The sequence below is a fragment of the Corylus avellana genome, chromosome ca7, assembly GCF_901000735.1.
Source record: "Corylus avellana chromosome ca7, CavTom2PMs-1.0".
In the NCBI taxonomy this organism is placed as follows: Eukaryota; Viridiplantae; Streptophyta; class Magnoliopsida; order Fagales; family Betulaceae; genus Corylus; species Corylus avellana.
In genome coordinates, this window is record NC_081547.1 from 9,418,397 (window position 1) to 9,430,899 (window position 12,503).

At 34.9% G+C, this 12,503-nt stretch overlaps 1 protein-coding gene across 1 annotated transcript; it reads left to right on the forward strand.

Moving 5' to 3' along the window:
* Positions 1-292: 292 nt before the first annotated feature.
* On the forward strand, positions 293-2,414 carry LOC132188746 (protein ROOT HAIR DEFECTIVE 3-like). The gene is made up of 3 exons (XM_059603280.1): positions 293-488; positions 575-671; positions 1,683-2,414. The coding sequence occupies exons 1-3, from the start codon at positions 352-354 to the stop codon at positions 1,908-1,910; spliced, it is 462 nt and encodes a 153-aa protein (XP_059459263.1). The 5' UTR covers positions 293-351; the 3' UTR covers positions 1,911-2,414.
* Positions 2,415-12,503: the final 10,089 nt, after the last annotated feature.

Here is a 12,503-nt window from a genome sequence, read left to right on the forward strand (position 1 = left end):
GGACCGTTGCGCATGTCTCTCCTGTTTCGATTAGTTATGATGATTTTTTTCTTCGTTTTTCTCCTTCTAGTTAGGTGATCCTATTGTATACTCCCAGTGTACCTTGGGGCGCCTCTACGCTTTTTAATAAAACTTCTTATTACTTATCAAAAAAAAAAGGAAGTACTAGACTTCATCTCTCCTGGCTTTGTCTTACTGTTCAAGGAATTGGAAGTACAGTATGCCTCATCAAATCTGCTTTACAAGCTCTCCATCATTCAATATGTTGATTTGCCTTTCAGTTCAGTCAAATCTATGTTACACATTGCATATAACAGATGAATATCTTGATCATCTTCTCTTTAGTAGGAAATGATGCACAAATCTGTCTCACTTGTATATATGATTTTTCAGGAAGCCCACAAGCGGAGTAACAACTGGTTGCCACCACCATGGGCAATTGTTGCCTTGTTAGTCTTGGGCTTCAATGAATTTATGACGCTTCTCAGGTACATGTAGTCTGAAATTTGATTTTGTTGGGTTTCATGCGGATATCTAGATGTACAGTAATTTAACTTATTCTTTCTCATGGCAGAAATCCTTTGTATTTGGGTGTAATCTTTGTTGTTTTTCTACTCGTCAAAGCCTTATGGGTGCAGCTGGACATTTCGGGTGAATTTCGCAACGGTGCTGTGAGTATCAAATTATAATATTATGATTGTTTAAGCCCCATTTTATTGTCAATTGATGGCTCATTCAAGGAAGATTGATTTTTAAGAAGCTCTAGAGCTGGTTAACTGTGTTTGAAAGTGTGCATGGAAAATTGAACTTACTCAAATTCTAATTCAGCTACTTAATGAACATATATACGACGATTGGAATCCCCTAGATTGTCTAGGTATCCTTACCATGGATTTCATAAAATCTTAATCATTCTTTTTAAATTAAAAAGAATAGACTCTTGGAATGGAATGACTATTCTTTTTAAATTACCATGGTTTGCGGAATAGACTCTTGGAATAGAATGGCTATTCCTATAAAATAGTCAATTAATACAAAAAATTTAAAAATAATGATTAAGATTTTAAGAACTCCATTATCTTAAGAAATCTTGAGGATTTTAATCCCTATATACCAATAGGCTCATGAAATAAAGTTCAAATCTCATAAATGCTAATCCACATGATTGATGCACAATCAGTTCTGGTAAGAGCAGCTTATATTTAACATTTTTGTAAATTATTTCTCATTTCTGTTTGTTACTTTGTAGATTTTGGTTTAGAAAAATAATTTGATGGAATTTATCTTTGTAAGTTGATTCCTGGTGGTAGATGAACGTTTCTGAATGATTTATTGAGATTTTAATCATTATATATATATATATATATATATATATTTTATGCATGAAAGCTATAAGCTCAAGCAGTTGATATTAAAACAATAAATACATTCTTCTTTTCTGGATAAAGCAGTAATTTACTAAGAATAGTGCGAAAAGGGTGCACAAAGTACATGAGATGAATACAATAGCAACACTAGAAAGCGTGGACTGCTATATACCAATAAAGTAGCTTTTAAAGTCCTTTTCTTAAAATTATCATAGAAAACTCATTTTTGAGTTTATTTGAGTGTCTTTAACTATTCAATTTCTGTTTTTCCAAATGGTTCTAATAAAGTCCATTTGTAACCGTGCAACTCAACAGCTTCCTGGGCTTATCTCCTTGTCTTCCAAGTTCCTTCCCACTGTGATGAATCTTCTTAAAAGATTAGCAGAGGAGGGGCAAATTCCTGCAACTAATGATCCACAAAGAAACCCTCCACTAGCAGCAAAAAGCTTCAGGAATGGAGTAAGTGCCAGTAGTGATACATCATCTAGTGCTTCATCTGAGGTAACTTCATCTGAATACTCCAGCCCCTCAAAAGAAGAATAAAGGAACTAATCCATCTGGTTAAAGGAGCAATTTTCTTCCATTTGAAAATGCTGCCTGGTGTCCTGCTCGCACGCACGTGTACTCTCTACAAATTTAGCTCTTGTGGGCATGCCAGAGGAATAGGTGTTGAAGGCATTGATTTTTGTCCAAGTGCCGCATATGGGTGGGGGGGCTGTTGGTTGTTGTGAGGAAGCCCCCTCCCCCATTAATAGTTTTTACATTTTAAGTTTAGGTGCTTTATTTTATTTTGTTTGAAGGCACTGATGATGGTCGTTTATTATGCTGGTTTGTATTCAATTTTGTCTTGTCAGTTGTAATGCTGTGTGATTGTAATTTTTACTGAAATTTGTTGATGAACCTTTTTTACTTCTTCCATTAGAAACCAGCTGGAAGCTAATTTGGCAGAATAAGTATGCAACAGAGATCAGTTATTATGATCTGCAACTATTTAATTGCAGAGAGTGTGGCCTGAAAATTGGAAAAAAGGCTCAAATTCTGATTCAACTACTGAGTTCGATTCTCACCAACATCATCCAGTCCACATAAGTTTTGATATACATTCCACCCTATGTTTAACACAAGGATGTTATATTCTGTTTGGCTGGTAGAAGAATGTGCTAACAAATTAATCTAAATTCTAAAGTCAGCTAATTTGAACACCAACTATCTGATAAAGGAGTCATTAAAAAATCATTTGATACCTAAGACATGAGTCTCTTTGATATATATAAAATAGCCGAATCATTCTCATAAGTGCTTTAATATTGCGATATGTGGCGTGAACCCATTTTTTTGAAGGATAAACCGGTTTTTCAAGGCATAATTTTTGAACTGGTTTTTCAATAGTGAACCGGTCATTAAATTAACTTAATTAAAGACATTTAATTATATTTCAGTAATTTTGATTTCATTAAATTCAAACATTTAATGCACAATATTAAGTATTATTAATGTCCAAATCAAATAAGGAAACAAATAATACAAATTAAATTATGATGTATTAATACTTTTAGTCATCATTTGATTTTGATTTCATTAAATTCAAACATTTAATGAACAATATTAAGTATTATTAATGTCCAAATCAATACAAATCAAATAATACATGATAATTTGATTTTGACATTAATAATTCTTAATTTATTGAATAATTTATATATGAAAAATATTCAAATATAATTAAATGTTATTAATTACGTTAATTTAATGAACTGATTTTTAAAGTAAAGACCGGTTTACTCTTAAAAACTGGTTTACAAATTATACCTTAAAAAATTGGTTTAGCATTAAAATAAAAATGGTTCACGCCACATGTCGCAATATTAAGGCACTTCTGAGAGTGATTCCACTTTTATATATATATATATATATATATATATGGTACACTTCAAAAAAAAAAAAGTACATGTTCAATAATGTACTAATGTATAACGTTTAATATGTATTTTCATTAAAAGAGACGTGTTACATTTTTGCACACTTATTTTAACTTGTAATGAAAAGTAAGATGAGATGCTTTTAAGTTTTTAAAATTAAATTATAATGAAAAATCTTAGTGCGGGTTCTGTGCTAGTTTCAATAATTTTAGATTTTTTTTTTTATTTTTTATTTTTTTAAAAAAAGGTCAGTTTGATATTTGAAAGAAACAAGGTAAAATGAAAAAAAAAAAAAAAAGTTTTCTTTTTTGGAAGAAGAAAGAGATGTATCTTTGATGAGCCATCCCCTAGTTACCCAACTAGTGCCTGCACAAAAGCACATGCCACAATAAATTGCAGAAGATAAAGTTGGTAAAACCTGATTGTCGTTCAAGAATTTGGCGAGGATTGGAACACGACAACACCCCCAAAAACCACCAACGTTGAGCGTGAATTTTCTTTTTTACTGGCGTGGCACTTGCCACGTCAGTGTGTAAGAATCCTTTTTTTATTTTTTATTTTTTATTTTTATTTGCAAGTTTGTTAAAAAAATTACAAAAGAGAAGAAATGAAGGAGGGTTTTTCTCGCTTCGAATAAAAGGGTTTAAACTTTAGAGAAATGAGAACCCAATAAGATCCTCTGGTCAAGGCTCAATTAGTCACATGGTGAAGTGTTGATTTTCTTAGCTTCCCATTAAATAATAATAATAATAATAATAATAATGATGGATATGAGAGATGGTGTTTTGGATAATGGAAGAGATCCGCTGGTCAAAATGAGAGCGATGGTTGTTGGAGAGCAAATATGACAAAGAGAATCGCCTCTCAGAATAAAGGAATTTAGTTTCAATAATTAAACCAGTCGGGCAACCAAAAAAACTGGCAAAACTTTGCTATTATTTGAATCACATTTTGGACTAATCTAAAAGATTGGCACGTACAATTTTGCTACTAGAGTCGTGGCATAGGACAACTTAAGCTAGAAAGAGGTCCCGAATAGCTGTATCAGAGTTAATTTTTGAAGAATGCCGCTTAGGGGGGACCACCAAGGTTCTACTGTTGAAGCACAGCTCGGCTGTAGTAGGCAGTAGTAGGAGAGTAGGCGAACATCTTGGGTGAGAAATTATGTTTGGACACGATAGAGAAGATAGAAACCTCAAGATTTACGAGGCCCGAATGTTGAAATTCCAATAAGTTGGACAACTTAACAGCAAAAGCTCACGGGAATCTGTGTGTTCGTCTTTAAGCGTTTAGTACGATGAACATTAAGTTTCCCAGACAAAGGTCATTGTCATGCCATAATTCTCAGATATAGGTGAAGAGTAATAAAGTGTGAATCTATTGTGTATGGCTCACCTTCAAACTGGGTTCTGGGTAGGTGCTCAAATCTTTAATATTGTTGAAGAACTTTTGTAAGATAATCAAAGGAACACATCATATAATTATGGGTAAAGTCCATTTAACCCTTTTAAATTATCACTTTAATGACAATTTTCCTCCCAAACTACTAAAATAATGATAATGTATTTACAATTTTAACAAAATGATAAAATTACTCTTAGTAAAATAAAAACAAAAATACTAAAATTTAATTTAATTTAATTTTTTTTTCTTCAAAATTTTAAGGATATTTTTATCTTATTCAAAATTCTATACGTGTAATTTCATCCTTTTGTCTTGTTTTGGTGGTTTGTGGTGAAGTAAAAAACCATTTTTAAGTGCAAATTCAGATATAAAATTTTTACTAAAAAAAAAGAAAAAGAAAAATATCTAATAAAGAAAAAGAGGCATGATTTCCCAAAGTGAAAAGTCCACCAGGGAAGGATGGATTTATTTCAAAGGCAAAAACTTGGATAAAAACAGATAGTGGCATTTGATGGGGTTTGATGCAATCATTTTGAGATTGCCACAAAGTTCAGGGCTATTTACAGCTGGATACGTAAGTTTTTGTCTTGTCAGGTGTGGGGGTGTCATGTTCACAGGTCACGTTTGGCTGTCATTTCGTTAAAATTGGGATTGAGTCCCATGCATGAAATAAATGTTAGACTTCTCTCTTTCACGTGGAAATGCAAAAATTGAAAAAAGAAAAAGAAATTATTTAGGTTTAAAAACCTTCGCTTAGCATTGAGCAATTTTTTTTTTTTTTTTTTTTTCAATTTTTGTTTTCTTCAATTTTTTTAATAAAAAAAAAAATTGAAGGGTAATTTTGTCTTTTTAAGGGTTTTAACGGAAAAAATTGACGGATAAGGGTAAATTGACTGCAATTAAAAGTCAAGAGGTTCAAATTGAGAGATTTTTAAGTTTGAAACGCTTGTTAAATCGCGTTTTAATTCAGGGGTATAAAATGAAATTACTCCTTAAATATACAATAAACTATACATTTTTTTACTTTTTTATACTAGTTTTCTTGTACTTATAGGTAATTTTCAAAATCATCATTATATTAAGGGTTAATAACTTTTTTGGTACTTGGATTTTAATGTTTTTATTTTTTTTCCTAGGTTTTAAAACATGACAAATCTAGTACCTCACATATGAGAAAAGAAGGAATCACTACCTCCATTAATTTCTATCAATCCCAATTAACAGTAGTCCACGTCATCTACTCTTATATCATGGCATGTATCCTAAAACAAAGAATAATAATAATAAAATAATTAAAAAAAAAAACAAAAAGGGGGTGGCTCTGCTGGGGTGGCCGAGCCACCTCCAAGGGCCTTGGGGGTGGTTTCGGCCACCCCCTTATTTGCCCTTAGGGGTGGTTTTGGCCACCCCTTTTTGGCCCTTGAGGGTGGCTCAGCCACCTTTAAGCCACCCTATAAAATTTTCAATTTTTTTTTAGGTTTATTTTATTATTATTTATTTTTAGTACACATGTTGCGATATAAGAGTAGATGACGTGGACTGTCGTTAATTGGGTTCGATGAAAACTAATGGAGATAGTAATTTCGTCTTTTCTCATATATGAGATATTAAATTTATCATGTTCTAAAACTTCAAAGAGGACAAATAAAAACATTCAAACCAAATACCAAAAAAGTGAAGTGATTAACCCTTATATTAAACTACAGAGTGCAGTTGACAAGCATTTATGTCTTGGAAGGGAAATGTCGATGTCAATGTCTACGGTGTTTGACATTTGTGCATAGAGAAAGGAAAATGATTTTTTTTTTATTTTTTTATTTTTAGGGGAGAATTGGATGCTTCTGTCCTTGATTAGACATGTAGTTGACTAAAAACAAAATTAATTGATGCCTGAATTCTGATGGATGCCCCAGACCAAGGCTCTGGACTTAAGAGATGCGCCTTTACATTAATGCGCTGTTGTGTTAGGAATAATGACTTTTAGATAATGTTTTTTGTATTTCCATTTTACCATTTTATCATCATCTTATAAGAACTAGCTCCTTTCCAATTCTTTTTAAAGGAAAGAGAATTCTGGTCCAAACAAAAACAAGAATAAGCAAAATATATATTGTTCTAGGTTAATTAGTAGGCTCCACTACAAGAATAAGCAAAATACATTCTCTCTCTCACTACTCAGTTATATATATATAAAACACATTATTAACTAGGGTATCGAAGACTCCTCATTGGTCCCACTATGCCCGACATCACCCTGATAGTCTTCTCCTATTTTACAGGCGGCGCTTCACTAGTTCAGCCGTAAGATAATTTATTGTATCAGCAGTTTTCGTTATTTGTGGGAACGATGTTGCCCTTCTTGAACATTTGAGTTGGACTGATGGGTGTCCACTTCCTTTTCCTCATCCATAGGAATCTGCATTTCACGGTGGGGGGATCTAAATTCACTCACATCAAATATGCTTCAACATTGGCACAAAGAGTGTGAGTGATTTAAAAAGATAATCATGAATGCTAAGTCCTACATTGCTTAATTATTAAGTAAAACTGAACTTTAAAATAAATTTTATAAAAACGCCAAATTGACTAATCCTTTTGAGGTAATAATGTAGACATGACTAGCATTTTTCTCTAGGTCACTACACGAAGTCTTGTCTAAGCTTCGACTAGTAGGTCGGCTTGGCCAGCCTCAACTAGCGAGGCCCTACATGAAGTCCCATCACGGCTTTAGCCAATAGGCTGCCTTGCCCATTTCTAGTTGGCAAGGTCCACCTTGAAGTCTCGCTTTGGCTTCGTCCAATGTTGCCCCAATTCTGACTGGCTCTTGTCTCGACTTTAGACAACATGCTACCTTTCTCGCTTCCGATTGGCAAGGTCCATCTTGAAGTCTCGTCCCATCTTGACTCTAGGCAATGAATCACCTTTTCAAGTTTCGACTCACGAGGTCTTACTTGAAATCTTGCCTTGATGACGGGTTGACGGGTCACGGGATTCCTTGCATAGTTACGAATAGGCAAGGCAACAACACCTTGCTCAGTCACAAACCCACAAGGATTAAAACCTATGACATGCCTTGAAGAACCTGTGATGTGGTATTTTTGTGTCCAAAAATATCAATAATAAAAATTACCACTCGCAATAGTACGAATCCTGTAGGATAGGGCTATATTGAGGGTGTCGAACCTCAAGGACTGCAGGGGTTTAATTATCAAATTCGAAAGTTTAAAATTAACTTAATTAAAAGTGGTTTTGATTTGATTTGCTTAAAAACTACAGTGCATGAAAATAAAAGGAGTAAATATATGAGAGAGAGTGTAGGGTATTGACTTTACCTCTATCCGCACAACAATGACTAATCATAATTAATCCCAGAAATTTATTCTATGCATGTTATAAATAAACAAGAAACTACCTTATTAAAGAATAACCATAATCTATCTTCGGTTGGCACGGATCGTCCACCTAACCACTAAAATGCCGTACGACCCGTCTTCCCTAGGTATAAATTATCAAATTCTATAATATGATACTTACAATCAATGAATAAGTGTAACCCATCTTCGGTTGACAGAGATTGTCTACCTAAATTACACTAAACTAGGGTGTAGTACAATCCGTCTTCCCTAGGCATGACCTATTAAATCCTTTTGATCATATGTCAATTAAACTCATTGTATAACTATCATCCTTATAATCACAGAAAACAAGAATGATTTGAGATCATTATAAGTAAAATACTTTCTAAGACAAGAGAAGAATTTCACAAATATTGATATTGGAATTTAAGAACAATTGCATTTAATAATTAAGAACAGAAATCAATTGTAGCAATTCTCATAGTTATACAATCAACATGCATAAATTGAAAATCTAGAAATTAAATACAATCAAACCATTGTGCTTGGATATGGTTACATTAACACCCCACAAAGGGGTTTAGCCGCTCATGATCTTCTAAGCTCCAAGAACAAATTTCTGATTTCTAGCTCTAGGAAGCGGTCTGTCTGTTTACAATGTTTAGAGCCCTATTTATAGAGATTAGGAGAACCCTAAAAACCCTAGAAACCCTGAGAAAACCGGAGGTCAGTCTCCCAGTCCGATTGGGAGACTGAAAACCAAGCCCAAGCTGGAAAAGGAGTCTTGCCGTACACTGTACGCCCGTGTGCGCTCGATCCAAGATTTGGTGCGCTCGAGCCTAGCTGGTGTGCGCGCGAGCGCAGGTATGCGCTCGATCCTTGGTCACAGACGCTCGAGCGTAGGTGCGCTCGATCCCAGGAGTGCTGCGCTTGATCCTAGGTCCAGAATGCTCAGTTTTTTGATCTTTTAAGCCCATTTTCCAATAGTTTGTCAAATGAGACCTGAAACACAAAAATAAAACAAAATCAAACAAATAACAATGCTAAGAAATTAACATATGTAAATTAAGGGGCTTGAATGTGCAATATTCAGCGCTTATCAACCTGCTCAGTCATGAGCGTGTAGGGCATCAAAGACCTTGCTCAATTACAAGCTGACAAGGTGTGACTATGCTCCAGGCACAATTCAACAAGGAACAATGATTTTACAAAATACTGAGTGAGTGAACTCGGAGGATTAAGACCTACTACGTACATGCGTTGGACACCCAAACTGGGCACCATATGACCAATATCTTGCCCTCGACATTGAAGGATAGAGGCAGCCTGGTTGCAAATAAAGATTAGATCCCTACACTCGATCTCGACCAAATGGACTGGTTGATCATGGGAATAGGGGACTACTAGAGTGCATATACATACATAACTACCATGAGTAATGATTCATCCATGCTGGCGTGCATGAATTGTTCATGCACGCCAGCGTGCCCTTTATCATTACCCAACTACTATATACCTATTCTCATTAGCTTTTATATGGACAATAATCAGGAAATTGCAATTGGCCACGTGGCAATCTCCTCCACAAGGAACAAAAATCAATCACCCCTAAAACCATCCTAACATGGAATCTCAATTGCAAGTAAACACAAGATTCCCAACGTTCAACTAGCTAGACTGGTCGGCCATGCGAATGGGGGGCTACTAGAGTGGATATAAATAACACTATAGCAGCCTTTACATGGAAAATCATGAGGCTATTAGATCACACAATCACCATCACAAGGAAACTTAACCAAATACCTCTTAGAATCTTCTTTACTTGGAAACTATACACCCTCATCAATCTTCAAACAACCATTAATGCGACTAATAAGGAAAATCACACCTTATTGGTATCAATAGTACCATATTGGACAATGAGTCTTTCCCAAAAGCTAGGTACACACATTATCTCTTCTCCTCTCCTTCTCTCTCTATTCAGTTTTCTCCAAAAAACATACTACTAACTTAGGCATCAGAGGCTCCCTGCCAGTCTCCCTCCATCAGGTGTCATATGTTTTAAAGTTTTCTCTTATTTTGCAAGTTGCAAGTGATCCATCGCCAATCTATTTGTCTGAAAATTTACAATATATATATGGGTGGGTGCCATTTGTTTGCGTATTTTTTGTATGCGTTGCTTAATGGAGAAAAGAAAACAGCATTCTAGATTTCTGATTTTCAGTTTTTTGTTGTTAAGTTTCTGAAACCTTACTCCCTCCTATTTTGCACACATTCTACACATTATCTCTTCTCCTCTCCTTCTCTCTCTATTCAGTTTTCTCCAAAAAAACATACTACTAACTTAGGCATCAGAGGCTCCCTGCCAGTCTCCCTCCATCAGGTGTCATATGTTTTAAAGTTTTCTCTTATTTTGCAAGTTGCAAGTGATCCATCGCCAATCTATTTGTCTGAAAATTTACAATATATATATGGGTGGGTGCCATTTGTTTGCGTATTTTTTGTATGCGTTGCTTAATGGAGAAAAGAAAACAGCATTCTAGATTTCTGATTTTCAGTTTTTTGTTGTTAAGTTTCTGAAACCTTACTCCCTCCTATTTTGCACACATTCTATTTTGGTGACAAAATCATATGAGGGAAAAAAGAAAAGCATACGTAACGTATGAGAATGAAAAGCCCCAAGTCCACCAAAATTTATATTTTCCATAACAAAATTAGACAAGTTATAGCTAGCAATATTCCATAATAGGGAAATATTCAATGTCCCAAAGAGAGGTAATGCAGACTGAAGAGAAGTAATGCCAAAGTGTTGGTTATCTAGGCGAGTTTCCTTCATTATAATCCTTATAAGGCCATCTTCTTTTTCTTTTTTGTTTATCCAAACAACTTTTATTAGCAAAAGTCTTCTCATTTAAGCTAATTTTATAGCATTTTAGCCATTTACTCATATACATAAAAACCCATGAGAAAAAAAAAAGAAGGAGATGACCATTACTCAAACCAACCCCACATGGCCTCATTGATTCAATGGCATTAATTTACTTCTGAAAGAGTTACTACTCATGGGTCAAAGTTTATTGACTCGGTGGCTATGTGGTTGGTGCACTGGCAAAGCTTCTCATTAAACATTGTGAGTGTACAAGAACTCATTGATACAAGGGGACGGTATTTTAACAGGTCTAAGATTTGAATTTTTTTAGCGTAAATAGTTCTTTGAACCCACGCCCACGCAAAGGAATTCCTATTCGATCCGTGCATGTGGGGGGCACCTTCTGCACTTTAAGAATGAATACACGAACCGGCGACCACCAGTGGCGATGGTTAGCGGTCTCAAGAAAATCTTAATGAGATCTAGGCATGTACTAGGGTGTGAACTCGAATTTTCGCAATGGAAAATCACTCACACTAGCTTGATTAGTATTAGCCATCTTGAGAATTCGCTGATGTCTTAGCTAGTGGGGCTAAGCTGATTTTGAAGGAGTGTCTTCAATTTTCTGTCTAGGCCCTTCTTAAACAATTTTTAACAATAAGTACTACCATGGTAATGTCCGAAGTAACCACTCCTTGAAAGGCACCTAATTGACCAGCTAGCCGCATTTACTCCTGCATCGAAGTCACCTTCCCACCAATTCGTTTGTCATGATAATACACACACCACACTGCTGCAATGACACGATAAACGCTTAAAAAAAGGCAAACTATTTATCTGGGCGCTAAACTTATATTAAGAGGTTGGTTAAAAACCTGTCTGCTATCATTTATATCAAATCTCTGTCATGAAAAAAAAAAAAAAAAAAAATCTGGCATGCATGTCATCTTCCAAATAATCATTAGGACCATGCCATTTCTGAGACAATATTTAAGCTTTTAATGAAAAATTCAAATCTCTAAAAGTACGATACTTGAAAATAGGACTAACAATTTTTTATATGATCTGCAAATTCAAATTGAACACGAAATTAGTGAGTTGTGCATGTTTTGAAATGCATGCCACATAAGGATTGAGAGGTTTATATAGTCTTTTATATATACATTGACGCAATCCAAACCCAACACATGTGAAGAAGACGGATCGCCATCCCCCTCTTATAAAATTTAAGAGCTTAAACAGTAAACATCAAGATACTAAACATCAATATTGCAGATGATACCTGGGGTCCCTCTACCATAGAGCTGGGAAGTGGTTGATTAATCTTGATAGTTACATAGATCCAGTTGTTGATATTGATGAATGATGAGCGATTTAGAGTAGTGTTTGGGACATTTTTGTAGCTGAGTTGTTGGACATTTATGATCTCAAACTCATTCCCCTCCACCCGTCAATATTTTGATTGCCACATTTTGAAGTTGTCAGCAATGATCATGATCCAGCGCCATGCATCACCCACACAAACAATATTGTGAGACCCACTTGAGAATTTTTACGTATTTTGGTGCTTGAAGAAATTAAGAAACGT